We start from the raw sequence: 26913 nt of genomic DNA on the forward strand, positions 1-26913 counted from the left end.
TGCTGGTGATAAATAAAGACGTCTTTATTGTCTCTTCCCAAAGCACACGGGGTTTCTAACAGAGCTTCATTCACTCCCAGGCAGGCTGGAGACAGGACAGAGGTGGAGCCAAGATGACATAGTCAGGAGTAGGAAGGAGCCAGGTGGGGCAGGGGTGCCAGGGAGGGCAGCTGGAGGGTGGGGCTCAGGGAGCCCCAGCCACAGTGACGAAGATGTCCTTGTAGCCTTTGATCTCCTTGACCTCGTTGCTGCTGATGAGAACCTGGAGCTGGCGGGGTCCAGCTTTGGTCGGGTAGAGGTCCAGTTGAATTTGGAGGGTGTGTCCGGCCACCAGAGTCCCAAGGCTGAAAGTCAGAAAGGGCCTGTGAGAGGCTCGAGGACTTCCCGCTGGCGGGAGGGGTGATCTGGTTCCCCTCTGGGTGGGTAAGAAGCTCCCACTCGCCACCACCACTGAGCTCAGCCTTTCCTGAGGAGGGTGAGAAAGTGGGGGCAGAGAGGCACCGCACAGGAGACTGAGGAGGGTCCTGTGATGCCATGGGGCACCCCTTTTCTGAGACCAGCAAGGGGGAGGTGGGCAGAAGCGTCACTTACTCCTTTGCTACCTGCCCATTGACGAGGCCGCTTCCCTCCAGCACCATCGTGCAGCTGCTCAGAGCCAACATCAAGGTATTGGTGAGGGTGACGTGGACTCTCAGCGCCTTGCCCACCTCAGCCCTCTCAGACACCTGTGTGGAGAGAAGTCAGCGATCCCACGGGCAACTGGCCTCGCTTCTGCACTCTGGTTCAGTTACCCCCACCCCCAGGTCCCTGGCGACCACCAGGAACTGCGGCTTAGAGCTAATGTGCTACAGTGGCGAGGGAGGAATGTGAGCTGAGAGTACTTGAGATTAACACATATACAGGCCTGCCTTAGGTCACAATACTCCAAGGAGCCACCACCAATCAGCAATTGCCACCAAGCTGAAACCCGTTTCTCTCCCTACCATCTAGTTCAAGATGTCCACAAGATTTAAATGGAAGTGCCAGCTCCAGTGGGTGGCTACTAGGAAGGCTGTGTTAAAAGGATCCTGAAGACAAAGGATCACAATTGATTCATATCTAACACAGGTGTGGGATAAGGAAGTGGTGTCATGTGTGCCACCCATGTGCCATCAGTGATGTCATCCTGCCCTTATGCTCATTACCGAAGAAACAATGAGGCCAAGGCCTCATGATGTGTTAATGGTAGAGCCAGGACATGACCCAGGTGTCCCAGACCCCAGCCCAGTTCCCCAGGCTGCTGTGTCTTCATAAACATCAGCAGGGCATGCACTCGAGTTTTTCCAGGTGTGTTCAGTGCTGTGTCATGGGGCAGCACAGCTGTGGCCTGTGAGTGGGAGGCAGGCATCCTTCCTACTCATTTCTGGAGCCCCTGTGCCTAGAACAGTGCCGGCCAGATGATGGACATCAGGAAGCACGTGTTGAACTGAAATGAGCTCTGACCACCCAGATCATACTAGGGGCTTGTTCTGGCTGGGCCAGAGACTCAAGGAAAAGGAAGAACACACCTGACTCACCTGGGGTCCAAACAAAAATATCAAGTCCCTTGTACCCTCATGAGGGTGTCAAAGCAGAACAGGTTAAAATAACTGTGGAATCATCTGCAGGTCCCTTACTGATGGGGACCAATTAGCAACCTACTTGGCATTTGCCATGTTTGCTTCAGGTACACGGCAGGGCCCTGGCCGCAGCCCCAGGCTTATGTCTGCACTTGCACTTCTGCCCACTGTTTGCCCCAGCACAGAGGCTGCCTGGTGTCAGCTGGCCCGACAGCCTGACAGTGTGCCTGGGTGAAAACCCTGGGGTAGGCCAGCTGATTTATGGTCTAGAGCTGCCCAGTTCTCAATTGGGGTGGGGAGGGGCAGGCTGTTGGAGAAGCCTCCAGGTACAGAGCCAGGTTTGGACTAGGCAGTGGGCAAGTCTTTCTGAGTGGGAAGGGCAGGTGGGGAAACGAGGCTTTCGGGAAGGAAAACCCTGGTAGCAGGAGATGGGGAATGCACCTGCCCTCTTCCATTCACCCTTCCTTCGCCTGAAATTCCTTCTTTGTGTAATGGCCTCACTGGCCACTCAGGCATCTGAACTCAAAATCTGAAGTTCACTTTTCATTTGTTTCCCTCTTTGTCACCTCAATCTTGTCAATACTCACCTTTTGTTTTGTTTTGTTGAGACAAGGTCTCACTCTGTTGTCTAGGCTGGAGTGCAGCGGCATGATCTCGGCTCACTGCAGGCTTGATTTCCCTGGACTCCCACCTCAGCCTCCTGAGTATCTGGGACTAGAGGCATGCACCACCACACCAGCTAACTTTTGAAAAACTTTTAAGTAGAGACAAGGTCTCGCTATGTTGCCCAGACTGGTCTTGAACTCCTGGGTTCAAGTGATCCTCCCGCCTTGGCCTCCCAAAGCACTGGGATTACAGGCATGAGCCACCATGCTTAGCCAGTGGTCATCGTTTGAATTTGACTTTGTGGAGTCTCTAAATATGTCTCCTCTACTTCATCTCCTAGTCACTGCCTTTCCTATCTCTTTGCCTTTGCAAAATGATTTCCTTACTTAAAATGCCTTCACAGCCATCTCATTTCTCTATACAGTTTCCTATGCATCCTCTGAAAAATAGTACCTCCTTTGAGAAGCCTTCATGCCCCTCCAACCCCAGGCTGGTACTGAGCACTAGACCACACCATACTGTGCTGGAGCCATCGGTGTGGTGTGAGGTGGGAACAGTGAATTGCTGGCTGCTGCACCCCAGGCCCTGGACTGGGTGAGTCAGAGAGCCTCAGAGCCCCCACCCGTGTCCAGACACTACCTCAATAGACAAGTGGGGAGGCTCCAGAGAGATATCTTTTAGGACCAGCATGGACCTCCCTGTCTCTTCAACCTCGGCGATGCCAGACACGCGGATGAGCTTTTCGTCCGTTAGCTTGTTTCTGTAATTGCTGTAGGGCAGGAGGAGCGGCCACTGTGTCTCTAAGCACATACAAAAGACACCTTGAGTCCAGGACATGGACCAGAGAAAGGCGGGACATATAGATGTGAGAGAGGAAAAATTAGAATTTTCATGTGAGAGGTAAAAGTGTATGTGAGAGACAGACAATGTCCCACCATGCACACACTGTCCCCAGGGCTCACTGCTCCGTCTCGCCTGGTGGGGTGGCATCAGAAGTGCAGCAGCTGGCAGCTTCACTGCCCAGAATGTGTGTGTGTCAGAGGAAGGGGTCTGTGTGTGATCTGGGTTGGCCCACCCCACTGTGTTCATGGCCCCACAGCTCCCCTCCCTGTAGGTGCCTTCTCAGGCCTGCCTCACACTCACCCTTCCCAAAGTCCAGGTTCAACCGCACCGTGTGCCTCCAGAGGGGCTTCTGGGTGCCACCCCCATGCAGCAGGGCCTGTGCACAGAAGCGCACCACCAGTCCGATGGGCCCCCGAGGGTGGGTGCTGTCTGGCACCCTCTGGATACGCAGCAGCAGCTGCAGGTCCTGGCCCCACTTGGGTATCCCGGCCAGGTGAAGCTGCAGCTGCGCTGGCTGATCCCTAAGACCCCCGGACTCCAGGAGATCCAGGAAGGGCAAAGAAGCTCTTTGGGGGCCCAGCATTTTCCGAGAAGCCTTCATGAAGACAGCTCTCTCCTCAGGGGATCCTGCAGAAGGGAGAGGTAGGAGAGACATGCATGGGGAGGGGTCAGAGGACCAGTGACTTTCCCGGGGCAACAAGGCACAGGAATAGCAGCACAGGGAGGCGGCGCGGCTCAGGTGCTGCTTGCTGGGTTCAAATCCTTGCTCTGTCATAGTCCTTTAATCTCTCAGTGTTCTGTTCTGTCATCTGTAACCTGGGGATGATATCTGCTTTCCTTATAAGGGATCCCAAAAACGTCAGGCTGAGTGGCTGCAAGCACTCAGCACTGTTTCTGCCATCACTATGGCCACCAGCATCACTATCATCATCATCATGAAGCCAGAGGCTTCTCTCCCCGACCAGCATCCCTCCAGCTAAAATATATGCTCAAAACTTATAAAAAAGAGCTTCGGCCAGGTGCAGTGGCTCACGCCTGTAATCCCAGCAATTTGGGAGGTTGAGATGGGTGGATCACCTGAGGTCAGGAGTTTGAGACCAGCCTGGCCAACATAGTGAAACCTCATCTCTACCAAAATACAAAAATTAGCTGGGCATGGTGATGGGTGCCTGTAATCCCAGCTATTCAGGAGGGTGAGGCAGGAGGATCTCTTGAACCCAGGAGGTGGATGTTGCGGTGAGCCGAGATCGCGCCATTGCACTCCAGCCTGGGCAACGAGAGCGAAACTCCGCCCAAAAAAGAAACAAAAGAGCTTCATCTCTTGCCCATGGGGGCTACTCAACATGGAGGCTTAATGTGGCTGACTGCCACTGTTACTACTTGAGACCGTCATTACCACAGTTACTACTGTTACTACTTGAGACCATCATTACAAGACTGAACGAAGGGATGAATGTAGAAATGGTAAAAAACAGAAGAAACTGTTTTAAGGAAAGGCTAGCATGCAGAATAAGAAGAGGAGAGAAGAAGAGAAGAAGAAAAGGGCTCCCTGCTTCTAGTGAGCAAAGGCAGCCACTGAGCATCTACCGCCCTTCATATTTATTTGGGTAGCAAGAGCAAGGGGAAGGAGGTAATGACTGGTCAGCTGCTTAATTGATCACAGGTTCAGATTGTTACTGACAGGCTTCAATTATGCCTAATCATAAGAAACATTTGTGCGGCCTCCAACAGCTTGACCCAAACTTACCCCCACCTGTGGACTTCTCTGGAGCAGTTGCTGCATTCCACAGGCACTGTTCCTAGTGCTTTCCGTAGACACTCATTTAACCCTCTCAACAGCCGTCCGAGGGACTGTTATCCCGTTTTACAGATGAGGAAATGGAGGCACAGGGGTGGTAAACTGTGTCCAGTCTTACACAGGGCACGGCAGAGCCCTGTTCAGTACTCAGGCAGCCTGACTCCACACACGCGCCCTCCGTGGGGGTGCCCACCCCATCCACAGGCCCAGGGGCCCATCCCCCCGACTCCACTGCTCCCTTTGCCATGGACATAGGGAGACAGTGGTGCCACTCTGGGTGGAGTTAAAATACAGGACATCCAACCACATTTGAATTCCAGATAAACAACAAATGATTTTTAGTATAGTACGTTCCATGCACTATTTGGAACATATATATTAAAAATCATACCCAGTGTGAATTTCAGATAAACAGTGAATACTTTTTAGAATAAGTATGTCTCATACAACATTTGGGACATATATTACACAAATAAAATATTTGTTTATCTGGATCTACCTGGAATTCAAATTTAACTGGGCATCCTGTATTTTTATTTGCTGGTAACCCTACCCTAGGGCCACATGCCTGGGATCCAGGAAGGACCCCTAGGAGTTTGCCATGAGGAAGAGGTGATTAGATGGTGATAGTTTCAACTTGGAGCCTTCCCAGCTAGGGAGCATCACAAAGAAGCTTAAACCAGCCCTCTCCCCGAATACCCGCCCAGCACCTTCTGGGTACTTGTAGGAGCTGGTGATGCTGTGGCGCTGGTCTGACCCCACCATCTTGGTGCTGATCTCCTTCCCGATGGAACTGGTGTTGTGGGCCAGGATTTCCTGGGCCTGGCCATCCCCGAGGAGCCAAATGACTTCATCGGCGTTCACCTCGGCATACACAAAAGGGGTGTCATAGGCCAGGTGGACATCCCCTTCCCTGATGGCCTTCACAGAGGCAGGGCCACAGCAGAACAGCCCTGTGGAGGCAACAGGCTACTGATATGGGGGCCAGGGGCAGCTGGTTGTGGCCGTGGGAGGTGGAGATGGGATAGGCAGTGGCACCGCCGACTCTCACCCATGGGATATCTTCCCAAAAAGCACTTTTGTTCCCATTAATTCATCTGACCCTCACAGCCACCCTGTGAAGTGGCAATGCTCATCATCAGCTTTTCCACTTTACAGGTAAGGACACAACTGAGGCCCAGTGACCCACCCAGGTGACCCATCCGGGTGACTCTGTCAATGGTGGAGTTAGATTCCTGATCCAAAGCTGTGTCGGCTGGGACCTCGGGAAGAGGGTGCCGTGGAAGACGCTGCTCCTCCCTGGTCTCCTGCTCCCACGGCCAGTCACCCTAATCTGCGTCCCCACAGAGCCTGTTGCAGTGGTCCTCACTCACCACTGCTGGTCTGCTGGGGAGTGGGGTCCAGAACCTGCCACCCGTCGTATCCTGGTGGGAGATCTTTCCGGATCATCCAGCACTCATTCCAGACATGGAAGTTCCTGCAGGAGGGAGTAAGGAGAAAAGGACTCATGTTAGCTGAGGTTTTGCCAGGTACCAGGCACTATACGGGGTGATTTATATCATTGTTTCTTTTCCTTACTTTTTATTAGGAAGTAATTTTGTACTAAAAGTCACAAGAATAGTACAGGCTGGGCGCGGTGACTCACGCCTGTAATCCCAGCACTTTGGGAAGCCGAGGTGGGCGGATCACAAGGTCAGGAGATGGAGACCATCCTGGCTAACACGGTGAAACCCCGTCTCTACTAAAAATACAAAAAAGTAGCTGGGCGTGGTGGTGGGCACCTGCAGTCCCAGCTACTCGGGAGGCTGAGGCAGGAGAATGGTGTGAACCCAGGAGGCGGAGCTTGCAGTGAGCCAAGATGGCACCGCTGCACTCCAGCCTGGGCGACAGAGCGAGACTCCATCTCAAAAAACAGAAAAAAGAATAGTACAAAGAACACCCATCTACCCAATTCATCTGTTGTTAACATTTTGCCCCATTTGCTTTCTTTCAATGTGGACAAGAATAGATATCTACACATATACACTTCAGTGTGTATTTCCTAAGAATAGGGATCTTCTCTTACATAACCCCTGCATAGTTCATCAACCCTAGCACGTTGGATATTGATATGATGCCTTTATCTAATTTACTGTCTATATTTTAATGTTGTCAGTTGACCTAATGATGTTGTTTAGAGCATTCTTCTCCCACGCGGTACGCGATGCCATCTGTGATCACACACTGCATTCAGCTACGCAGCATGTTGTCTCCTTTGATCTTAGAACAGTTCCTTCACCTTTCTTTCTTTGTTACATTGGGATTTGAAAACAATCTCTCGCTCTCTCTCGTTTTCTTTTTTTTTGTAAATTTAAGGGGTACAAATGTAGTTTTGTTTCATGGAGATATTACCTAGTGGTGAAGTCTGGGCTTTTAATGAAAACAGTCTTTATGTTATTTATCTATTTTTTAAAACCAGAGTGGCCCCCATTTTGGGCTTCTCTGATGTTTCCTCATGATTAGACTCAAGATATGCATTCAAAGACAGAACTGTGCCTAAGTTACATATCCTCAGATACACCACTGCTTCCTGAATCAGAGACGATTCAGACCTCTAGGAGTCTATCTGTGGATCCCAGGCTGAAAAGCCCTCCTTACCAGCATTGATCTCATTTCACCCTAGCAACCCTGTGAAGTAGACGTTATCTTCATTTTACAGACAAGGAAACTGAAGCTCAGAGAGGGGGCTCCTAGGACAGCACGTAGTCCTCACACAACTCAAAGAGTCTTACCTAGAGGCTGGGTGCGGTGGCTTAGGCCTGTAATCCCAGCACTATGGGAGGCCGAGGCGAGTGGATCATCTGAGGTCAAGAGTTCGAGACCAACATGGTGAAACCCCGTCTCTACTAAAAATACAAAAATTAGCCAGGTGTGGTGGTACATGCCTGTAGTCCCATCTACTCGGGTGGCTGAGGCAGGAGAATCGCTTGAACCTGGGAGGTGGAGATTGCAGTGAGCTGAGTTCACACCATTGCACTCCAGCCTGGGCAACAGAGCGAGACTCCATCTCAAAAACAAACGAACAAACAAAGTGAGTCTTATCTGGAAACCGGCTGGAAAAAGAGAAACAGGAAACCAGATTTGCGGGTAGAGCTGAGAAGAACAAAGGAACCAGGAAAAGAAACCAGAGATACACAAAGAAAGGGATGCACAGAGATACACACACACACACATGCACGCACATACACGCACGCACACACACGCACGCACACATGCATGCAGACAGGGAGTGGGTTGGGCAGAGGAAGAAGTCAAGAGAGACAAGAAGAGGTCTACAGAAGCAGCCAGTCCAGGCTCTGTCTGACTTCTGGGAAAACTGGATGGTACAAACAGAGACTCAGAGAAGGAAAAGGAAGATGAATAAAGACTTTTGAGGTCAGTGTTCAGAAGACGCCCAGCTAGTCATTTGGTTGAGGTCTCAGAATGTTATCCCATTGTTTTTTACCTCTGAAATGAGTTAAATTTGATGACCTAATTAGCCAGAACAGCCTCCTGGGTTGGGGAATTCTTCTCTTCTCTGAGCATTAGCAGCAATGCTCAGGGCAATCTTGCAATATTGCCTCAAGAGCCAGAGAGAACCAGGTCAAAGTTTTTCTGCCCTCCCTGGGACAGAGCAGAGATCTGTTCAAGACAGTGCCTCTCACCATATTTTGTCTCGTTTCTGAGTTGACAGCATCTCGGCATTTCGGTCATAGTACGTATCGATGGTCAAGTTCCTATCCACGTTGTGCGCGGAACGGAAATTGGAAACAACACGGGTTGGAACGCCTAAGCATCTCATTACTAAAGAGAAAAATATAGAGAATCGCTGAGTTCATTTCAGGCGGAATTATTGGTTTTCCATGCATAATTTGTAACTTTCAAGCTGGAGGAGAGAAAGCCAAGACGCTTACAGAACCACACCAGTAACTCCTTTATTACCAGAGCCCCACACCCAGTCCCACAGCCCTGCTGCCGCATCAGTGATCAACATCCCACAAGGAGAAAGGAATCATTTGAGGGTCGCTTAAAACCACAGTTAACAATAATCCAACTTATCATTTAGGAGTCTTTCCACTCAGCAGCTTTCCAAGTTAAAAACAGAGGGCCAGGCGCGGTGGCTTACGCCTGTAATCCCAGCACTTTGGGAGGCTCAGGCGGATCACGAGGTCAGGGGTTTGAGACCAGTCTGGCCAACATAGGGAAACCCTGTCTCTACTAAAAATACAAAAAAAAAAAAATTAGCTGGGTGTAGTGGCGCATGCCTGTAGTTCCAGCTACTAGGGAGGCTGAAAACTTAGTTCTGAAATGTTTTTTAACTTTTAGGTTTGAGGGTACACATGAAGATTTGTTACGTAGGTAAACACGTGTCACGGGGGGTTGTTGTACAGATTATTTCATCACCCTCCTCCCACCCTAGCTCTGAAATTTGGGATCTGTAATTCTACTTAAAGACAAGAGGTAGGGGGAGGTATGAAAGAAATTCGAGGATAGATGGAGGGACAAGATAGACTTCTAGAGACAGTGGAAACCGTCAGCAGAGATAAGGGGAAACCACAGAGCCAGCAACCATCTTTAATAAGGCAGCAGCTCCCTCTTGTGGCTTCTCATGATACTGCTACAAAGGCTTTTAAAAGCTGAGTTAGGATTTCACAAATCTAGTCACACAGTGTAAACATTACCCCCAACACATACACACACACACAAACACACACACACACCCCTGCCTGCCCAGAGCCAGAGGAAGTCAAGCCAAGAGCCAGCAAGAGCCAGGTGTGACCTTGAGGGGACGTGGGTCCTGACATCCGCCAGCATGGTGAGGAGTTCAGAGAGGTTTATCCCACTCCTCTCCCTCCCAGGAGGGGCAGACGGTGCCTACTGAGGCTGCCAGGAGGATTACACAGCTTCAAAAAGTAAAAGGAATATTGAGAGCGACCAATCCTTTTGTTTTGGTTCACTGAAGAGCCCCCAAGAAGGCTTCCTGTCTACAGTCACCTGTTCACTCACAGCACAGCTCCTGGGCTTGTCACAGATCCTTAGCAGGCATGGGAGCTACACCTGGGCTGGAAATGGCCAGAGGAAGCTTGGCAGGGGCAGCTCCCCCAGTGCACAGTGGCCCTGTAACTCGAGCGCCTGGGAGTGGGGAGAGGCTTGGAAATGGAGCAGGGTGGTGGACCTCGTCCTTCTCCTGCTCATCCCAGGCCTCCTCCATAACACCTACCTAGCACGGCCTGGGGACTTCCCAGCCCAAGGAACAACTGAGAATACTGAGTGCCAGAGTAGCCCTAGCCCCATTTCACACCTGGGAAAAGTGAGGTCACTGGATTCAAACACTCAGATTTAAACCTCTTCTGTGTCTGTAGCACCTGTATATAACTGCCAGCATCTGCTGCCCCTCTCCAAAAAGTCTCTGCCCTTGTCTTTGGCACCTGTCTCTGTCCTCCCCATTCTCTGCTCCTCCTTTCTCCAACTCAGAGTCACCCTGTTAGTTCAGCAAATGTTCATCGAGCTCCATCATGTAGCAGGACAGGCCTGTCTAAGAGATTCTGGCCTTGCAAGGGTGAGACAAGTACTCTCCATCTTTCTCTCATCACAGATGGTCTGCTCAACAACTTTGCACTGAATTGTAAATACTTGATACTGCATAAAACATTGATGTTCTTTAAGGGTAGTCAACAAGGTGGCAAGTCTATAATGATAACTGCTCAAGGATCTCTCAGTGAAGCATTTGGGGGCTGCTAGCTCTGCCTATGGGTGAGGTCAGCTATCTCACGCCATCTACTTCCACCTGCCCTGCATGCCAGGCTCACCTCGAGCTGAGATGCCTGAGCAGGTGGCAGAAAGAAGCCATTTGGTTTCTGCTTCGGGACCACAAACAGGTCTATCCAAATGACAGTTTTAACAGTCTGACTGATCCATCAAGGATACTGTGAGGTGATTGCCACAGGTCAACCCCCCTCTCACATAAATGCACAGGATCCCTCGAGACTGTATGGTGTGCTGGCTCAGGGCCTGGGTGCCCACCACCCCCAGCTGTGGGGCCATGGGCAAGCTACTGAACCTTTATGAGCCACAGTTAACTTCTCTGAAATGAAGTTAATCACACCCCTAAGTGAGTGATCTTTCACTCACCGGTGCACATAACAGAGGCGAAGACCCAGCACTGTCCGTACTTCACAGGCTGCCCGCCCCTGGCTGACCACTGTCGTAGGATGGCCACGCTGCCGTTCCACTCCAGAGGACTGACCCCTTTGGAGTAGTCCTCACCCCAGTTCCCCTGCAGCACACCATTGTCATCGTTGCTGTTGATCTGCAGAGGACAGACAGGTGGGTTTCCACAGCTCCCGGGGAAGCTCAGACTGTCCTCAGACGGCGGGAAACATCCATCCTTACCATGGCACTCACCACCCTGCACACGTACACCACGTCGTTCCGCCGGGAACAGTCTTTGGCCGGGTTCTTTAAGTAGTACAGGCTCTTGTTCAGGATCTCAAAGCAGATGTCTATGATGTCCTCTTCAAACTTCCAAGTGATTTTAAGGGAGAAAAAAGAGAAGAGCAAATGTCTAGACTTCTGAAACTTTAAGTCATTAACAGACTTTTGGGGATGGCACGTATATGGGGATGTGGGGGCAGGGGGAGGGTGCTAAATATAAGACAAGGTCCTGCCTTTGAAGAGCTTTTAAATCAAATTGGGAATGTATTAGGTTTGAAATTCTGAAAAACTAAACTGTGTGGCTCTGATGAAAAATGGAAACAGAATTCAGAGAGTGAGAGACCCCCGTTGGCTGAATAGATGAGAGAAGGCTTTGGTGCCAATGGGCTTTGATGGAATGGGTGGGAAGGAAGAGGAGAGTGGGCATATTTACCTGAGGTCTTTGAGCATGGTGGGTATCAAGGACTTAGACAGACTTCTATCTGGAGGACTTGAAGGAGCAGGGAAGGGATCAGAGCAGAAAAAGTCTAGAGATCAATGTAGGGCCAGGCGTGCCAGTCTTGAAATCAGGTAGAGGAACTCAGAGCAGACGCTGCAGGCCCTGGAGGAGCCGGGGTGGGCTCATGATAGACGTGCACAATGTTTGTCACAACCCTTTGGCTGCCAAATGCACAGGTATTTGTCTCAGTTTCAAAGAGGGTTACAGGTCACCACGGTTGGAGAATGGGGAAAATGTGCTCTCCCTCAGCAAGGCTTCCCCCACCTCTTCCCTTTTGGAGTTTGTGGACAGGACCGAGGTGGCAGTGGGAAGGAGAGAGAAACTACACCTGCGGGGGTTGAGAGTGGAAACGTTGCCCAGAGCCAAGGTCCCCCTCTCTACATTGACTGGATATTGGATGTTATTAAAGAATTACTGTTCTTTTTTTTTCAGTTACAATCACGTATTCTGATTAAGTTTTGCAGAAAGAGTCATCAACTTTTACATGACTATATTCTGAAGTACTATTGGATTAAATATGCTGAAGTGTTACTGGATTAAATGATATGGTATCTGTAATTTGCTTTAAAAAAATTTGCCAGGAGCGGTGGCTGTAATCCCAGTACTTCGAGAGGCCAAGGCAGGTGGATCACCTGAGGTCAGAAGTTTGAGACCAGCCTGGCCAACATGGTGAAACCCCGTCTCTACTAAAAATACAAAAATTAGCTGGGCATTATGGCTCGCACCTGTAGTCCTAGCTACTCAGGAAGCTGAGGTGGGAGAATCACTTGAACCCAGGAGGTTGCAGTGAGCCAAGATCATGCCACTGCACTCCAGCCTGGGCAACAGAGTGAGACTCTATCTCAAAAAAAAAAAAAAAAAATCTAGTGGTGGAGTGGGGAGCAGGGATGGAGGCAGAGGAGTACAGACCAGAGAAGGACAAACTTTTTCTGTAAAAAACCAAATAGTAAATATTTTAGCCTTTGCAGGCCATAAGGTTTCTGTCTTTTTTTTTTTTTTTATTCTACTTTAAGTTCTAGAGTACATGTGCACAACGTGCAGGTTAGTTACATATGTATACATGTGCCATGTTGGTGTGCTGCACCCATTAACTCATCATTTAACATTAGGTATATCTCCTAATGCTATCCCTCCCCCCTCCCCCAACCCCACAACAGGCCCCGGTGTGTGATGTTCCCCTTCCTGTGTCCATGTGTTCTCATTGTTCAATTCCCATCTATGAGTGAGAACATGCGGTGTTTGGTTTTTTGTCCTTGTGATAGTTTGCTGAGAATGATGGTTTCCAGTTCATCCATGTCCCTACAAAGGACTTGAACTCATCATTTTTTATGGCTGCATAGTATTCCATGGTGTATATGTGCCACATTTTCTTAATCCAGTCTATCATTGTTGGACATCTGGGTTGGTTCCAAGTCTTTGCTATTGTGAATAGTGCCACAATAAACATATGTGTACATGTGTCTTTACAGCAGCATGATTTATAATCCTTTCGGTATATACCCAGTAATGGGATTGCTGGGTCAAATGGTATTTCTAGTTCTAGATCCCTGAGGAATCGCCACACTGACTTCCACAATGGTGGAACTAGTTTACAGTCCCACCAACAGTGTAAAAGTGTTCCTATTTCTCCACATCCTCTCCAGCACCTGTTGTTTCCTGACCTTTTAATGATTGCCATTCTAACTGGTGTGAGATGGTATCTCATTGTGGTTTTGATTTGCATTTCTCTGATGGCCAGTGATGATGAGCATTTTTTCATGTGTCTGTTGGCTGCATAAATGTCTTCTTTTGAGAAGTGTCTGTTCATATCCTTTGCCCACTTTTTGATGGGGTTGTTTGTTTTTTTCTTGTAAATTTGTTTGAGTTCATTGTAGATTCTGGATATTAGCCCTTTACCAGATGAGTAGATTGCAAAAATTTTCTCCCATTCTGTAGGTTGTCTGTTCACTCTGATGGTAGTTTCTTTTGCTGTGCAGAAGCTCTTTAGTTTAATTAGATCCCATTTGTCAATTTTGGCTTTTTTTGCCATTGCTTTTGGTGTTTTAGACATGAAGTCCTTGCCCATGCCTGTGTCCTGAATGGTATTGCCTAGGTTTTCTTCTAGGGTTTTTATGGTTTCAGGTCTAACATTTAAGTCTTTAATCCATCTTGAATTAATTTTTGTATAAAGTGTAAGGAAGGGATCCAATTTCAGCTTTCTACATATGGCTAGCCAGTTTTCCTAGCACCATTTATTACATAGGGAATCCTTTCCCCATTTCTTGTTTTTGTCAGGTTTGTTAAAGATCAGATGGTTGTAGATATGTGGCATTCTTTCTGAGGGTTCTGTTCTGTTCCATTGGTTTATATCTCTGTTTTGGTACCAGTACCATGCTGTTTTGGTTACTGTAGCCTTGTAGTATAGTTCGAAGTCAGGTAGCGTGATGCCTCCAGCTTTGTTCTTTTGGCTTAGGATTGACTTGGAAATGCAGGCTCTTTTTTGGTTCCATATGAACTTTAAAGTAGTTTTTTCCAATTCTGTGAAGAAAGTCATTGGTAGCTTGATGGGGATGGCATTGAATCTATAAATTGCCTTGGGCAGTATGGCCATTTTCACGATACTGATTCTTCCTACCCATGAGCATGGAATGTTCTTCCATTTGCTTGTATCCTCTTTATTTCATTGAGCAGTGGTTTGTAGTTCTCCTTGAAGAGGTCCTTCATGTCCCTTGTAAGTTGGATTCCTAGGTATTTTATTCTCTTTGCAGCAATTGTGAATGGGAGTTCACTCACGATTTGGCTCTCTGTTTGTCTGTTATTGGTGTATAAGAATGCTTGTGATTTTTGCACATTGATTTTGTATCCTGAGACTTTGCTGAAGTTGCCTATCAGCTTAAGGAGATTTTGGGCTGAGACGATCGGGTTTTCTAGATATACAATCATGTCATCTGCAAACAGGGACAATTTGACTTCCTCTTTTCCTAATTGAATACCCTTTATTTCCTTCTCCTGCCTGATTGCCCTGGCAAGAACTTCCCACACTATGTTGAATAGGAGTGGTGAGAGAGGACATCCCTGTCTTGTGCCAATTTTCAAAGGCAATGCTTCCAGTTTTTGCCCATTCATATGATATTGGCTGTGGGTTTGTCACAGGTAGCTCTTATTATTTTGAGATATGTCCCATCAATACCTAATTTATTGAGAGTTTTTAGCATGAAGGTTGTTGAATTTTGTCAAAGGCCTTTTCTGCATCTATTGAGATAATCATGCGGTTTTTGTCATTGATTCTGTTTATATGCTGGATTACGTTTATTGATTTGCGTGTGTTGAACCAGATCTCTGTCTTAATAGCTCAATTCTGCCAATGCAGCGTGCAAGCAGCCACAGACTACATCTAAATGAATAAACATGGCTATTTGCAATAAAATGCTATTTGTGAACACTGAAATTTGAACTTCATATAATTTTCACATCACAAAATATTATTCTTTTACAATTCCTTTTCAACAAGTAAAAAATGTGAAAACTATTCTCAGCTCGTGGGCTAAACAGGCAGTAGCCACATTTGGTCTGTGGGCTGTAGTTTGCAAACCCCCAGTGTTGATGAAACAGACTCATGATACATTGATCATTACTGAAGCTGAGAGGTGGGTACAAGGAGATCTGTTGTAGTAGCCTGTCTATTTTGATTATGTTTTAAGGTTTTTCATAATAAAACGTTAAAAACTAAAAAGGAAAGACATCCACCCCTTCCTTCCTTGCCCCTCTCACTGGATGTGAAGCTGGCCCAGCCCCTTACACCCTTGCTTGTATTAGTGGCCCTCTATGAGGGCTGTGTAATATAACAGCCTTACATAACAGGGTTGTGTAAGGACCAGCCTTACGGAGTCCACCCCAGGCCCACACTGGGTAATAGTGTTACCTGCCCGTAGTTCCAGGGCCAGGAGGTGATGAATTTTTCATGACCCTTGTAAACAAAGCCATAATCTCGCATGATATACTCCTGCAGCAGTATTTCACTTGGCAGGTAGACATCGTCCTCTGAGCAGTTAAGAGTAGTGGAGCGGGCAAAATCCCAAACCAAAAAAAAAGAATAATAAAATTAAAAAACAGTAACGACAACGTGTTTCTGGAAAACAGGAGGAACAGTTGATGGGTTGATAGCAACAGAAATTAAGACTGGACTCCCTTAAAGATCTACTATGTGCTTTTCTAGAAGCCAGAAATACAATGTACACTTTAAAAACCAACGATCTTTTCTTGATTGTAAAAGTGACTGATTGTAGGGTTGGCTTATTGTAGAGATTCAGAAAGTAGAGATGGATGGGTAGAAGACAATGGAAACTGCTCACTCCCACTACTCAGAGACACCCGCCATTATGTTTTGGTGTATTCTAGCCACTCTCTCTTTCTGTGCATCTTAATACAATTAGGCTCATATTAGGAAATGTTCCAATGTTTTCACTTAACATCACATCTTGAATACTTTCCTCATGCCATTAGAAATTATTTGTAAAGATGATTTTTGTGAGAGCACATGCTGCTACATTGCATAGCTATGTGGCGATTTATTTTCTGGGCTTTTCCCAAAGAACCTCACAGGGCCTTCCCAATGGATCAGGTTAGCATTACAAGCTGTGGGCACGTCCTACCTGGACTCCAAGGGTTAAAAAGTAGGATGAAAGTCCCCAGCAGGTAAGTCACACTGTGACCTTGGCCCTGAGGGACCTCTATCTTCAGAGTGTAATGGCCAATAACTGCATTGGCTGGTGTGAAAAGGGAAACTTGGAGAGAGTTGGAGTCAATGGTGAAATCTGAAGTGCTCCAGACATTCCCGGGCTGGACCCTGGTGAGGAAGAATGTGGCTCGGGTCCCCAGCAGCTCTGACGGCTTGGGTCCTGTGTAGGAGACAATGACCCCAAAGTGAGGCTCAAAAAACCTGTGTGGTATATGATTCCAGGGGGGTTGGAAGGACCGTCACCTTCTCCCACCACCTGCTAATGCTTTTGGCTTTTACTGCCACTGAGTGTCCTCAGGCAAACCATTTAAGATCCCCAGGCCTCCGTTGTTTAATCTGTTAAAAGGGGATCATAATAGTACCACCTGAAAGTCTTGTCCTGGGGATTAAATGAGCTAATGTGTGTAAAGTTTTAGCACAGTGCTTATTGTGTAACTACAGGTTGGTTGTTAACTGCCACAACCTCAGTTTGCCGAGTTGACCAGATCTCTCCTTAACAGCACTAACAGGGTCCTGAGCATGAGGGGCCTGGGGCTCCCAGGACTCATTCCCAATGAGGGCAGCTCAGGTGGGAAAGGCAGGGGCCCTGCAGGCAGACTCTGCAAATGCCCTCATTTTGACGGAACCTGCGGGGCCTTGGGGCAGGGCAAACTCACCGGTCTCAGCCACAAAGGTGATGTGGTCGCTCTGGGACTGGAAGGGTCGGCTGAAGCTCAGCTGGAGGTAGAAGGGCTGGCCGCGGCGCACAGTGAGCCGCTTGACGCCCATCTCCTGCGTGTGGTGCTCCTTGTTGTTCCTGGAGCTCTGCAGGTCGACAGACTCAAGCTGCAAGGTTGCCACTAGGGGAGGGGAGGGGACAGGTCACGCCCACCTGCAGCCCCCTGGGCTCAGGCATCCCTTGTGGCTTCTCAGTCATTTCTGGGAGGTGCGGCGGGTGGTGGGGCGTGCGCGGAGGAGGTGGGGTGTGCGGGGTGGGGGGGGCGTGCGGGGGGGTGTGGGCGGGGGGGTGGGGTGTGTGGGGGAGGGTGGGGTGTGCGGGGGTGGGGTGGGGTGTGCGGGGGGCTGTGCGGGGGGGAGTGGGGTGTGCGGGGGAGGGCGTGCGGGGGTGTGTGTGCGGGGGGTGGGGTGTGCGGTGGAGGGTGGGGTGTGCGGGGGTGGGGTGGGGTGTGCGCAGGGGCTGTGCGGGGAGTCGGCGTGGGGGAGTGTTGATCCTGGTGAATTCCACGTCTGGACCTGGAGCCGCAATAATCAAGGATTGGGGTCCCCAAAAGGGAAACAATTCCAGATAACCGAAACTTAACCCCTGAAGTGCCGCTGCATGCTCTTAACTATTTGTTGACAATCTTTCTAAAAGTCACCCTATTATCCTACTGATATAAGAATAAACATACTAGGATTTTGTATGAATTAAGTCAGTGAGCTGACTGGAGGCTGGGACTTCAGCCATAGGGCAAGTCCCTGCTTTGGAATTCTGGAGACTCTCTGGGTCACTTGTAACTTAGGTCTGACTTCTCAGCCATTTCTAGGTCTATGAGGAGGGCACTGCCTGCTTCCTGTGTGTGCACACCTGGTATATGGTTGTGAAACTCTCATAGCACAGGGTGCAGTGGGCAGGCTCTGGACTGACACAGCCTCAGGTCTATCGCCTGGACTGTGAGACCACGAGCAAGTCACTTAATATCCCTAAACGTCAGCGTCCTCATCTGAAAAAGGGAGAAAATTGTATTCCTACCTTATAGGGTTCATGGGGGCGTTAAGTGAGGATGCCTATGGAAGGACCTTGGCGTTGTGCCACGTACAGAGTAAGGAGTCATTATTTTACTCTTACTGGTAGGAATCATGCGTTTTTGGATTGCATTTCTTTTGCGACCTTTGCTAGCAAGGTTTAGATTGCATTTACTGTCAACAAAAGTTCATCAGGTCTTTCCTCTAGTAGTACATCAGTTTATCTCGGTGGTTCTCAACAGGGGAAATTCTGTGCCCTGGAGGACATTTGGCAATGTCTGAAGACATTTTTTACTGAGAAGAGAGGCTGCTAAGCAGCATCCTAAAGGAAAAATTCATATTTGCTCCCAGCCAGTTTTTGTGCCATTTCCATTTTGAACTTCCACAGAGGTTCTTAATGTTTTTGCGTCTTTCCTACCTATCTTGATCCTTTTTTTTTAAAGACAGGGTCTCACTCTGCAGCCCAGGCTGGAGTGCAATGGCATGCTTCTGGCTCACTGCAGCCTCAGCCTTCATTCTGGGCTCAAGTGATCCTCCCATCTCAGCTTCCCAAGTAGGTTGGACCACAGTTGTGCACTACCATGCCCCACAATATTTTTTTTTTTATATTTTGTAGAGATGGCGTCTCCCTATGTTGCTCAGGTTGATAGATTCTGATTTTTTGACCCAAATGTTTTACTTTTCCATCTCTAGACTGGCTAAACTATCTTCCAGTCTTCATCTAAGTAATCAGTAATAAGATGTTTCTAAGCATTAGAGCTTAAGTTGGAGGCCAGTGGTGTATCGTCAGCTCTTTCTTTCATGTTAACACTGAGCCATTAAGAAATACTCTTTGGGGCTGGGCACTGTGGCTCACGCCTATAATCCCAGCACTTTGGGAGGCCGAGATGGGTGAATCACTTGAGGTCAGGAGTTCGAGACCAGCCTGGCCAACATGGTGAAACCCCGCGTCTACTAAAATACAAAAATTAGCCAGGCCTGGTGGCGGGTACTTGGGAGGCTGAGGTGGGAGAATTGCTTGAGCCCAGGTGGTAGAGGTTGCAGTGAGCCAGGATGGCACCATTGCACTCCAGCCTGGGTGGCAGAGCGAGACTCCATCTCAAAAAAAAAAAAAAAAACTCTTTGGGCGTAGTTGTTCAACTGCTTTAACTACATCTAATCTTTGAATAAAGCTGAAGTCAATGTTTTTAAATTTCCTTCACAATCTAAAATCAAATCCAGTTTTCATCTTTTCCATAAATGTGTCAAATGTCTGGCTAAAAACAGAATATGCACAATGATCCCTTGATCCGTCTCTTAACAGCAATCTTTTGTAAGGTAGATTCAACAAAGGTGAATTACTGGATCAATTGGTACAAAGTTGTTAAGCCTCTTGATGTGTTGGGGCACTTAAATAGATATGTTATCGGAACCAGAAAATTTAGAGAAAGATCTAAGACAGATCCCTTTTGATCATTCAACAGCAGTTTTTAAACTTCAGTTCCAACTCATTTAGTAGTTTGTGAAATCAATTTAGAGAGAGGTAGCCAGTAATAAGAAAAATGGAATGGAATAGAAAACATACAATGCATCACACATAGGAAGAACAAGGGCAATTTTATGTGTAGCTGGGTCATGATATAAATCATGGATCATAGTTAAAAGTCAGAAAGCAGCCGGGCGTGGTGGCTTTCGCCTGTAATCCCAGCACTTTGGGAGGCCAAGGAAGGCAGATCACAAGGTCAGGAGATCAAGACCGTACTGGATAACACGGTGAAACCCCTTCTCTACTAAAAATACAAAAAATTAGCTGGGCGTGGTGGCGGGCGCCTGTAATCTCAGCTACTCAGGAGGCTGCGGCAGGAGAATGGCATGAACCCGGGAGGCAGAAGTTGCAGTGAGCCGAGATCGCGCCACTGCACTCCAGCCTGGGTGACAGAGCGAGACACTGTCTCAAAAAAAAAAAAAAAAAAAAAAAAAAAAAAAAGTCAGAAAGCAGCTGGCCTCAATCTGGTTGGGAACTGGTTGCCTCTCATGTGTTCCTAAGGGGCCTAAAGTTTTCATAGCAGGACCACTGAGCCTTCACAGAAAGCCTCTCCGTCCCATACACAACTCCTACCCTGAATGATCATAGATCCAAAAGAGACAGGGACACACAGGAGGGAAGAGGACTCAGGATAGCCTTTTCCTGGCTGCTGTTTGTAGCTCAAAGCATAGTTCCTAGGGACAGCCAACTCAATTTTCCCCTGAGCCAGGCTTCTCTTAGTTTGGGAAAGAAAGGAGAGGGGGAGGAAGGAAGATGTCTTCCTCTCCAGAGGCCCAAGGTTGCAGTGGCATGGAGAAAACTCATTCTCCATTGGACACTCAGGTTTTCTTTTTTATTCCACTCCACTGAAGTGCTTCTTATGTCAAAGAGACAATGACTTCTTATGTCAAAGAGACAAAAAGGAAGGGTTTTCAAAAGCAGGAAAAGAAAGCCAAGAGGATCAGGAAGAGGCTCAACAAAGCAGAAAATCAAGCAGAATCAGTTAGTAAAAACATGTCAGCTCCCACAAGGCCTTCTTGACTTGGCCACAATCCCACTGGAGTTAATGACATGAGTAAGAGGAGAGTTAAGCCCCAGCCACAAGACTCCTGGCACTTATTTGACTAATACAAAGACAAGAGTATAAAATGACCAAATATATCCTGATGTATTATCAGCCTTTTAAGAAAAAGGAGACAGGCCAGGCACAGTGGCTCACGGCTGTAATCCCAGCACTTTGGGAGGCCGAGGTGGGCGGATCACGAGGTCAGGAGTTCGAGACCAGCCTGACCAACATGTTGAAACCCTGTCTCTACTAAAAATACAAAAATTAGCCAGGCATGGTGGCACATGCCTGTAATCCCAGCTACTTAGGAGGCCGAGGCAGGAGAATTGCTTGAACCTGGGAGGGGGAGGTTGCAGTGAGCTGAGATCGTGCCATTGCATTCCAGCCTGAGCAACAGAGCGAGACCCTTCCTCAAAAAAGAAAGAAAGAAAGAGAGAGAGAGAGAGAGAGGGAGGGAAGGAGGGAGGGAGAGAAGAAAGAGAGAGAGAGGAAGAGAAAGAGAGAGAGAGAGAAAGAGAAAGAGAGAGAGGAAGAGAAAGAAAGAAAAAGAAAGAAAGAAAGAAAGAAAGCGACATTAAAACAGCCATCTGCATGTAATGAACTCCGCGATGCAAAGCTCCTATCCTCTGACACCAAAACCCAAGACAGCCCTGCCCTCACTCATGCCTCCATCTCTCCACTCAGGTCTTGGTTCAGCAGTAACCACTGCACAGGGGCTTTCTTTGGCCACCAAGCATGATGCTTTACTTCCCACCATGTGATCACTTTCTATCACAACACCCTCTCTATTGTCTTCAGGGTACTTCATATCTAGAATTTGTTCCACAAAAGCAAGAGACCTCAGCCATCTTCAAATGCAGATCTCCCTGCCTAGAAAGGAGCCTGGTGCCTAACTGCAGATATGCATGGCTAATGTTCATGGACTACTTACCAATGCCTGGCACTGTTTAGAGTGTTTTGCATGTCTGAAGTAATTTATGTTCTCACCACCCCCTGAAATGGAGCTGTTAATATTTTTCCTGACATACAGGAAGGTGCTGGGTGGAGATAGGATTCAAACCCAGGGAGGCTGGCTCCAGAGGCTGCCCCCTTAACCTGCACAATCTCCTGCCATCCTGGTGGGTGCTCGGTGACATTTGCTGAATGGATAGACACACATGTGCATGAGGTTCAAGGAGAGTCATCCTGCAGAAGAGCACTGGGGATGGAGGGGACGGGAAGGGACAGAGCCTGTGAGGGCAGCAGGGCCAGGATGAGGAGGGGCTCGAGCCCGGGCCAAGACGCTGCTGCTTGATTCAGTAGTTATGGGTAGATCTAGCACTGATGGGTAGATAAAATGTTACACCTTTCTGAGGGCAATTCATCAATATTTATTACAAAATAAAAGAAAGCGGCCGGGCGCGGTGGCTCATGCCTGTAATCCCAGCACTTTGGGAGGCCGAGGTGGGCGGATCACAAGGTCAAGAGATCGAGACCATCCTGACCAACATGGTGAAACCTCGTCTCTACTAAAAATACAAAAATTAGCTGGGCATGGTGGTGGGTGCCTGTAGTCCCAGCTACTTGGGAGGCTGAGGCAGAAGAATTGCTTGAACCCGGGAGGCAGAGGTTGCAGTGAGCCAAGATCGGGCCACTGCACTCCAGCCTGGTGACACAGCGAGACTCCATCTCAAATAAATAAATAAAGTAAAATAAAATAAAAATAAAAGAAAGCCTTAAAACATAAATACCTTTGACCCATGAACTTCTTATCTAGGATTTTTTTCTTAAAAAATAATAATTTGCGTACAAAAATTAAGCATAGAAATGTTCAGTGCAACCCAAATATCTTACAATAGGAGTTGGCTACATAAACTTGATTCCTCTCATCTGATGATTCCAACTTGATTCCAACAAAGAGGGCACAAATAGCAGCCAAAAAAGAAGGAGCAAAGATTATAGAGACGTAATTCACAAGACATTAGAAAGGAAGATTTTTTTAAAAGACTAAAAATTAGTATGTACAGATTATCTTTAGGTGGTGAAATTATTGGAAATTTTCTTTCCTTTAGGTTTTTTGGCATTTCCCAAGCTTTTACTTTGAACATGTATTCTTTTTGTATTGAGGGGAAAGGGCTACTTTGATTAAAGGCAGGCTTTTGAGCAGGAGTGGCAGGATCAAAGCTGTACTTTAGGATTAATTTGACTGTGGCATTTAGCCCAGATCAGAGGGGAAGAAGAAAAGGGTGGGAAGGGCAGCGAGAGCCCTGTCACAACTATCTAAGCCAAAGGCTCATGAGGACCTAAACACAGGTGTTGGTAAGAGGAAAAGAAGGACCACCCTATGTGCGCAAGGGGCTGGAATCCCTGGGCATATGGTGGGCTAATAAATACTTATTGAAATATTTTGACTTGCAGGGCTTCCTAAGGCCCCAGCTAGGGTGGATGAAAAATGGGGTCAGTTAAAGGAATCAACTGCCAACAAAGTCCCAGGCAGTCAGGTTAGTGGTGAGGCTGGAACGCTCTAGGTGGAGACAACAAAGGAAAATTCTATCCAGTGCAGCTGGCACAGAGTTGGCACCTGCCACAAAATGCCAGGTGGAAGGTGGACTCAGCTGCTTCCATTCTTCTGTCTTTGTTTTTGCATTTATTCTAGCTTCTTTTCTCTTTCCATTTCTCATTATTATTGTCCATTTTTAGGACTTTTACAAATACTTTATTCTTTTTCATTTCTTCCCTTCTTACAAAATGTGAAAGAGTATAATCTGTGTGAGAGCATATGAAGAGATTCCTATAGGAGATTACTGCCGTGTTCTGTGCCTCTTTTAGTGTGCAAGAATAAAAATGTCTTATTACTTAAAAGTTCAAGTCCAAACTCCTTAGCCAAGCATTCCAAGTCCTTCACAATGTGGTCCCAACATATCTCTCCAATCCTATCTCCCACTAGCCCATAAATAAACTGCTTCACTTGTACTATGGCCTCCAAATAGATTATACTCATATCTACCTCTGACAGCCCCTGCCCCTTCCCTAATCTCTTTGTGTCTCCATTGTACCCATTCTTCAAACAAAACCCAGCAGCCACTCCTCCACAAAATTCTTCCCAAGCATTTCAGAACATAGGGCATGTTTGCACTTGCAACACTAGTTGAATATCTAGTTAGTACTAAGTGTTATGGAACTCCAGGCTTTATATGCATCATCTCTTGCTATCCCTATAACTACCCAATTTGATATTATCAGCCCCATGTTACAGATAAGTAGGAAGATGATCAGCAAAGTTAAGTAATTTGGCCAGTGTCACCTACTTAATTAAGTGGCAAAATTGGCAATTAAATCTAGACAGTTTGACTCCAGAACCTAGTTCTTAACTTCTGGCTAGTGGTACTGGTCTGAAGTTTTCAAACTTTTTTTTTCCAAGTAAGTGAATATTGTGCTTTCTTCAAATGAAAACATAATAAAAGACCTAAGAGGAACTTCTCTAGTGGGAGAACTGGGCAGGGGTTCTGCCCACCCCTAGGCTTCTCTGCAGACCCCTAAGGATCCAAAGAACACAATAAAAAGCACAGCTGCCTCTCAGCCTCCCCAGTCTAAGATGCCAAGGAGGGCACAAGCCCTCACGCAGCTCATCAGGTCAGGACAAAACCAGCTCCAGGACCCACTTGATCTGTCGCCCTGTTCTGCAATTTCCTAGACTCTGAACCTCTTATTATTCAGTTAATCACTTACTACTATGGTGTTTCCTTGAAACATTATTTTCATTTAATGGTGTCTACATGATTAACTATATTGTTCGATTATTTACACCCAGTACCCAGCAATTCAAATAGCTGCTGGCAGGAGCAGGTGTTCTCAAGCTGGCTGCACAAGTTAAAATCTTAAGTCTTTACCTCTTAGGTACAAAGCATTGCTATTCATAATATATAAAAGTGGCTATAAATATTAAGACAGTCTTGCTATAATAATAGCAAGAAATGCAAGCTAAAACAATCATGAGATTCATCTTTGATCCATTCAAAAATATTTAAAGGAATAACAATAACCTATTTTGCTGAGGGCATATGGAAATGGACTGTCTCATATACTGATGGTGGGAGTGTAAATTCATATGGACATTTTAGAGACAATCAGTTGATATCCATCAAAACTTAAGTTGTATATTGCTTTGCTCCAACAGTTGTTCTTTTAGAAATCTTATGTATAAAAAATATTTACACACGTATACAAAGTTATATCAACAGAGACATCATTGCAGCATTGTTTATAAGAGTAAAATATTAGAAACAATCTAAATTTCCACCAAAAGGAGATAGTAACAAACTAAGCAAATTAATAAACTCATTAAAGAAGTTGTGCTTATATGCCCAGAATGGAAAATTATAATCATTACAAATTTTTGATAGACCAATATGCACTGACATGGAAAGATTTTCAAGATACGTGATTGTTTTTAAAAAGCAAGTCATCAAATAACATATATAATCCGTTTGCACAAAACAAACCGTTTTAGGTAATCTAGTGTTATTTGGAAGCAGTTGATCAAATTGCTAATGGGGCTTTCCTATGGGAAAGGATCAGGATTGAAAGTATATAGGTATATAAAAGGAAACTTGAGCTTTTTAAAATGCTGTGTGAACTTTTAGCTTTTTATAATAAGTATATATTTTTGTGTATTATTTGTTTAATTAAAATATGCAGTTTTAAAAGATAATATAACTGTTTTAGACTTATTCTAGTTGGTGATAGCCAAGGGGAAAAGATATGCTAAACTCTAGCACTAAAGTACCTTGGAATCTAGCACATGACAAGCTTCTTGAGCCTTCTCTATCAAACTCTGTCTTGCATTTAAAAACCATTTATATCTCTATTTTTATTTTGTGTTTGTTTGAGACAGGATCTCACTTTTTCCCCCAGGCCGTAGTGCAGTGGCGCAATCTCAGCTCACTGCAGATTTGACCCCCCAGGCTCATGCAATCCTCTCGCCTCAGCCTTCCAAGTAGCTGGAACTACAGATGTGTGCCACCATACCCGGCTAATTTTTCTATTTTTAGTAGAAACAGGATTTCACTATGTTGGACAGGCTGGTCTCGAACTCCTCAGCTCAAGAGACCCGCTTGCCTTGGCCTCCCAAAGTGCTGTGATTACAGGCCTGAGCCACCGTGCCCAGTGTGAGACACAGTGCCTGGCCATTAGAACATGATACATACTTTAGAACATTATTTTAAGACATACATGGCCAGGCGCGGTGGCTCATGCCTGTAATCCCAGCACTTTGGGAGGCCAAGGTGGGTGGATCACCTGAGGTCAGGAGTTCAAGACTAGCCTGGCCAACATGGCAAAACCCCGTCTCTACTAAAAATACAAAAATTAGCCGTGTGTGGTGGTGAACCCCTGTAATCCCAGCTACTCAGGAGGCTGAGGTAGGAGAATCCCTTGAACCCAGGAGGCAGACAATGCAGTGAGCCGAGATCACGCCATTGCATTCCAGCCTGGGTGACAAAGGGAGACTCCATCTCAAAAAAAAAGAAATACATGACCCATGTTTAGTGCCCTCCCTGGCAGGCCCCATGTGTTGGCCAGGCTGGTGCAACCTGCGGGGGCCTGTTCTTCTCACTCCCAGCAGAGGAGTGGCAGGGTTCTGAAGGGATTGAAAAAGGGGCCTGAACGCAGGGATGGGGGCAGCAACTCTCAGTGAGGACATGAAAGTCAGGGGAGAAGCTGGACAAGGGAGAGGTCTAGGGTCTGAGAGGGATCATCCCACAGCTTCAGAGTTGGCCATAGAAATAGCCTCCCAAGCACCCAAGGACACCTGGTGGCAAGGGCCATGCTCTTTTTGGGGCTCCTCAGACTTCCCAAGGCCATTTCAGCCCCTCAGGTTTTAAAGAAAAGGCTGTTCACAGCTTCAGAAAAGAAAACAAATGGCCGTAGGATTTGTGCCCCAAGGTCCAAATGCAGATGGAGAAGTGAGAAGAAGGAGCCGGATTGCACAGTGAGCCACCAATCATCAATCCAGGCTCTCCTGTCGCTTCCCTACATCCTCTACCTCTCCAAACTTCTCCCCTCTCTTGACTTAGCACCTCCAAAAAGGTAAGTCGATTCCCGGTACTCACCCTGATCCATCTCCC

At 47.1% G+C, this 26913-nt stretch overlaps 1 protein-coding gene across 1 annotated transcript; it reads right to left on the reverse strand.

The window, feature by feature from the left end:
* TGM7 (transglutaminase 7) lies at nucleotides 1–26913 on the reverse strand. The gene is made up of 13 exons (XM_002825369.3): nucleotides 26899–26913; nucleotides 17171–17353; nucleotides 16429–16674; nucleotides 15699–15817; nucleotides 11257–11385; nucleotides 10996–11173; nucleotides 8529–8667; nucleotides 6219–6322; nucleotides 5556–5798; nucleotides 3348–3674; nucleotides 2844–3004; nucleotides 592–725; nucleotides 1–344 (listed from the first exon to the last, which is right to left on the reverse strand). The coding sequence occupies exons 1-13, from the start codon at nucleotides 26906–26908 to the stop codon at nucleotides 185–187; spliced, it is 2133 nt and encodes a 710-aa protein (XP_002825415.3). The 5' UTR covers nucleotides 26909–26913; the 3' UTR covers nucleotides 1–184.

The sequence above is a fragment of the Pongo abelii genome, chromosome 16, assembly GCF_028885655.2.
Source record: "Pongo abelii isolate AG06213 chromosome 16, NHGRI_mPonAbe1-v2.0_pri, whole genome shotgun sequence".
In the NCBI taxonomy this organism is placed as follows: Eukaryota; Metazoa; Chordata; class Mammalia; order Primates; family Hominidae; genus Pongo; species Pongo abelii.